This window comes from Nothoprocta perdicaria, unplaced genomic scaffold, assembly GCF_003342845.1.
Source record: "Nothoprocta perdicaria isolate Ctin4 unplaced genomic scaffold, notPer1 scaffold_58, whole genome shotgun sequence".
Lineage (NCBI taxonomy): Eukaryota > Metazoa > Chordata > Aves > Tinamiformes > Tinamidae > Nothoprocta > Nothoprocta perdicaria.
In genome coordinates this window covers 1,743,026-1,747,505 of record NW_020455843.1, presented here as the reverse complement: position 1 = coordinate 1,747,505, position 4,480 = coordinate 1,743,026, and the positions used below count along the sequence as shown (strand labels likewise).

The window sequence follows — 4,480 nt, the reverse complement described above, 5'->3', positions numbered from 1 at the left end:
GCCCCCGGCCAGGACGAGCTGCAGGCGCGCGTGGAGGCGCGGGGCACGCAGGCCGCCGTCTTCAAGTTCTACCAGTTCCTCAAGTGCCGCCGCGGCTGGGTGGCCGACCTCATCCGCGCGCTGCACCGCAACAACGCGGGCCACCTGGCCGAGGAGCTGCAGCGCGTCTACGACCGCCACCGGCCCCGCGAGCGGCGGCCGGGCCCGGCCCCGGGCCCCGCCGGCTCCCCCGCCGCCAGCAGCGCTCCCGGCCCCTCCGCCTGGGAGCCGGAGGCCGCCGCGGCTCCCACGGAGGAGCGTCCGCACCGGGATGCGACGGTGCTCAGCCGCGAGGAGAGCTCGGCACCCGGCACGACATCGGAACCCGGCAGGGCCTCGGATTCCAGCACAGCTTTGGGTTCCGGCACAACCCTGGGCTCCGGCACAGCCTCCGCACCCGGCACAGCCCCGGACTCCATCACGGCCTCGGACTCCCGGGTCCCGGTGCAGGAATCGGTGAGTGGGCGGCACGTCGGAGGTGGCCGCTCCAGCCATTGGCAGCTCCGGGCTCCTCCGTGAAGCCCTGGGGTCCCGCTCGGCACCGTCTCCCTTTCCCCGCAGCAGCCCAAGGAGCCGGAGCGCCCCGGGGAGGCTCCGGGGCCGGGCTGGCCGGGCCGCCAGCAGCACCCGGTGTGCGTGGCCGGCGGCTACTTCGGCAGCGCGAGGCTCCCGAGCGGCAGCGGCGGCGGCGCGGGCGGCTCCACGGCGGCGCCGCGCCGCAACGAGCCCGAGGAGGTGCATTTCGTGTCCGCGGAGCTGCCGGCCAACGGCGGCCCCCTCCGCATCCAGCAGCAGCTCCAGGCGGAGCAGAAGCAGCCCGGGACGCTGCGGGAGCACGAGGGGGATGGAGCCCCCCGGGATGCTCGCGGAGGTAACATTCCCTGTACTACTCTCACCTCTCTCCTCACCCGCCYGTTGCATCTCCTGCATTAACCTGTTGTGTTTCCTCCCCACCAGGTGCTCGGGTGGATCCAGCCCCTCCGGTTTCTATCCCAGCAGCCGCATCCACATCCAGCAGCTCTTCGGAGGCTCCGGCAGCCAAGGCTGAAGCGCCGGCGGGGCCGGAGGCCGGCGGCGCCCCGTCCCTGCGGCCGCGGGGGGAAGTAGGTGCTCTCACTGTGCCGCGCCGCCCTCCGCGTCTCCTCCACCTTTCCGTATCCCGCAGTCGTGGTTCCCAGGAACCTCCTGCCTTGCTGGAGACGAGGTGGGAGGCCCTGTCCCTGCTGCGAGGGCGCCGCTCTTGTCTCCCAAAGGTGCATCCGGCCTCCGCAGACACCTTCCTGGTGAGCCCTGCGGGGACAGCGGACACGGAGCTCAGCAAGCCGGGCGTCCTGCTCTCCGTGATGGGGCTGGACGGACACCCGGCCTTCCCAGTGCCCAGCGGTCCCTACTCGGGGGACTCCGACCGCCTGCAGATCAGCAGCGACCCGCTCATGATGAGCACGGATGACTCCCTGCCTCCAGCGCCTCATGCCGACCCTCGGGAAGAGCAGGGAACGGGAGCGAGATCCCGCCCGCCTCCGGACTGGGATGAAGCTTCCCTGCGCACCCACGAGCTCCAGGTAGAGCATTGCCCCAGTGTCCCCCTGGGAGCACCCCTGGAGGGAGACGCTCCCTTGGGAGACCCTGCAGCTTCGGCCACGAGCGGGTCCAGCAGGTCCCAAGGCAGAGTTCCCCCGGGGGACGTCAGGGGGGACGTGTCCTCCTCGTCATACGTGGCGCCAGCCRTGGGCGTCGCGCTGCTCTCCGCCTTGGCTTTTCTGGTTTACAGCCGACTGCAGAAATAGCCCTGGAGCAGAGAGAAAAGGGGATGTTGCTGCCAGCGCTCGCCCCGTGCGATTCCTCTTTGGGGCAGGAGTTCAGCCAGAGTGCTGGAAACCTGAGGGGCCTCCCTGGAAGGTTTTGCTGGAAGAGGCCTTGGCTGCCTGGTGCTGTTGGGCTTGGTGGGTTCCTGCTTCCCTGTCCTTGTCTTGGCCGTTCTCCTGGTGGGGTCGCAAGGGGAGCGATCCCCTGAGTTGGAAATCGAAGCCTTCCTAGTCATTGCTCAGGTCTCCCTTATTAAGCCCCCAAAGACCCCAGGGAGATGTTTCCTGGTGGTCCAAAGAGTGGCTTTCCAGGTGCCAGGAAGAGTTTTGCCTACGTCCTGAAGGAGTGGAGCCGATTTTGTTGGCTCTGCTCAGCCCTCTTGACTTGAGAATGTGCCCGAGGGCCTGGGCAGCCCTCACCAGGTGCCCAACCTCACGTTTGCCTTAACTTCCACCCTCCCCGGGCCATAGCAGTGTCTCCTGCTGCCGGGAGGATCTAGCGAAGCAAAGTTAATGGAAAGGGGAAGCTCGGCGTCTCCAAGGGGCTTCCCGTGGTGGGAATGCGACAGGACAACCCACATCCGTGCTTTTGCTTGGAGCATCCTGCCTTTCCCTCRTGGCACAGGGTCTGTTTAGCTCCGCTGTGTCCAGCCCGCCTAGGAGCCCACGGTAGATGTGACAGGATCTGTGAGGTTGTGACAACCTTATAGATCTATAAGGTTGTGACAACCAACCATCTGCATGTGAGGAGGAACTTCCCTGGGAGGGTGCCCGAGCCCTGGCCCAGGCTGCCTAGGGAGGCTCCTGCTCTGGAGATCTCCCAAACCCGCCTGGATGYGCCYGGGTGCCCCGTGCTCTGGGTGTCCCTGCTTGGCCAGCAAGGTTGGATTAGATGCTCTCTAGAGGTGCCTTCCAATCTCAACCATTCTGTGATTCTGTAACCAAACTGCCAGAGTTTGGTAGGGAAATCTCCCCAAATTTTTACACCTTCTCAAAGACCAGTGTTTGTTACCGGGTGCCATACTGAAATGAAGCAGAAATCAAAGCAGAAATTGATAGCAAATATCCATACTGTGAAGCAGGGAGTATTTGACCCCGTGTAGCCACATTGCGGAACTTGTCACAAATTTTAGCCCTCTAAAGCGAGGGAATGGGTCTTCTCCACGTGCTTCTGCAGGATTCAGAGGACGGAGGTGAGATCCGAGACCAACAGTATCCGCACCAAGGCCCTCTTTACTTTTTTTTTTTCTTTCTTTTAAACATTTAATGCATTTATTTCCACTACTTTTTAGCAACGGACACACTGTGCATCTACATTGAATCACTTGCAAAGCACTGGATTTACCACTGATCTGGACTTCACAAAAGTGTGTTCAATTTTCTCTCTATTTAGTGTGAAACGTTGGTATTTTTAGAGATGCATCATGGCATTTTGAAAGCGTAATCAGCAGGAGAACCTGCGGGAGGGAATTGTGTCCCTGCAAATCTATTTTAAAAGCCTTTTGCGAAATATGTAATAAAATTGTTGGTGATTTAGCACTTCACTTGTGAGGTTGGCATATGTGTGTTTAAGTTTGGGGGTGCAGGAGGAGAGGAAAACTTGGCTTTTCACACCTCTGCGGAGCTAAGAAAGGTGTTAGGTGGCTCTCAAGTGGAAGCCGAATGCAGAAATAAGTCCTAACATAAATTATATAATTTAATTCTGGTTTTAGAAGCCAGAAGGACTGCAAAGGAGGCCACAGGGGATTAAAAGGCCTGTCCTCTCTTTTTGGGGGGATTTTATTCCAGCTGATGCAACTTGGTTTTCCCATCAGGGAGAGATATTATTAAATATACTAAATAATGGAAAAAAATGKTTTTTTGTGCAGTTTCACGTGTGGCCGTGGGAGGAGCCTCCGGCCGTGGTTGCCCAAGAGGAAACGGGCGAGTTCACGCGGGTTCGTGGCCCTGGGAGCGGGGCCAAGCGCTGCACRGCGCTGCTTCGTGTCCTGTTGCTGTGTTTTGGGGAGAAACCTGCCGCTTTTGGGCCTGCCCCGAGGGCTCTGCTGTGAAGAGCCCCCTTGCCCCGGGCTCTCCTCCCCTGCCCCGCAACCCATGAAATAGGAAACACTTAAGTGATGTCCAAACACTTAAGTGATGTCTGTTTTATAAGGGGGAGGGTCCCTGAGGAGCAAGGCCTCGCTATTTGCATATGCAAATCGTATGCAAAGCAGCCCCTCGGCGCTGCCCCAGCGGGCCCACTGCAGTCTCCCTTCGGCCCGCCTCTGCGTTGCCACAGTGACCAGGCCTGTCACTCAGCTCGCCTTCCCCCGCCCCGCCGGGTGGCATCGCGGCATCTCATTGGACGGATGAGTGTCACTCTCCTCCCCAAGAGAAGCGATAGGCCGGAGCCGTAATACATTCAGCCCGCCCCTCGTGGACTTCAGCCCCCCCTCCCCGCTCTAAGTGCGCGCAGCCCATTGGCTGGCCGCGCTTGTCAATATCCGCCGGCGAGCGGGAGGGGCGGGCGCGGCGCTGCGCCTCTGCGCAGCCCTCCCCTCCTATTGGCGGCGCCGCCTGCCGCTCCGTGCGGTGGAGCGCGCGGATTGGTGGCCGCCCTGCGGGCCGCGCCCGCCCCCGCGGTCCGGGGAGCGCGG

General features: G+C 61.7%; 1 protein-coding gene across 1 annotated transcript in view; it reads left to right on the top strand.

Annotated features, from left to right (window-relative positions):
- Positions 1-2,536, top strand: part of LOC112955527 (skin secretory protein xP2-like) — a 58,047-nt gene extending 55,511 nt beyond the window's left edge. The window contains exons 2-5 of the mRNA XM_026048849.1: positions 13-495; positions 796-910; positions 997-1,142; positions 1,218-2,536. Coding sequence (XP_025904634.1) covers positions 13-495; positions 796-910; positions 997-1,142; positions 1,218-1,826 — 1,353 coding nt within the window. The 3' untranslated portion in view covers positions 1,827-2,536. The remainder of the gene's footprint in view (positions 1-12; positions 496-795; positions 911-996; positions 1,143-1,217) is intronic.
- Positions 2,537-4,480: the final 1,944 nt, after the last annotated feature.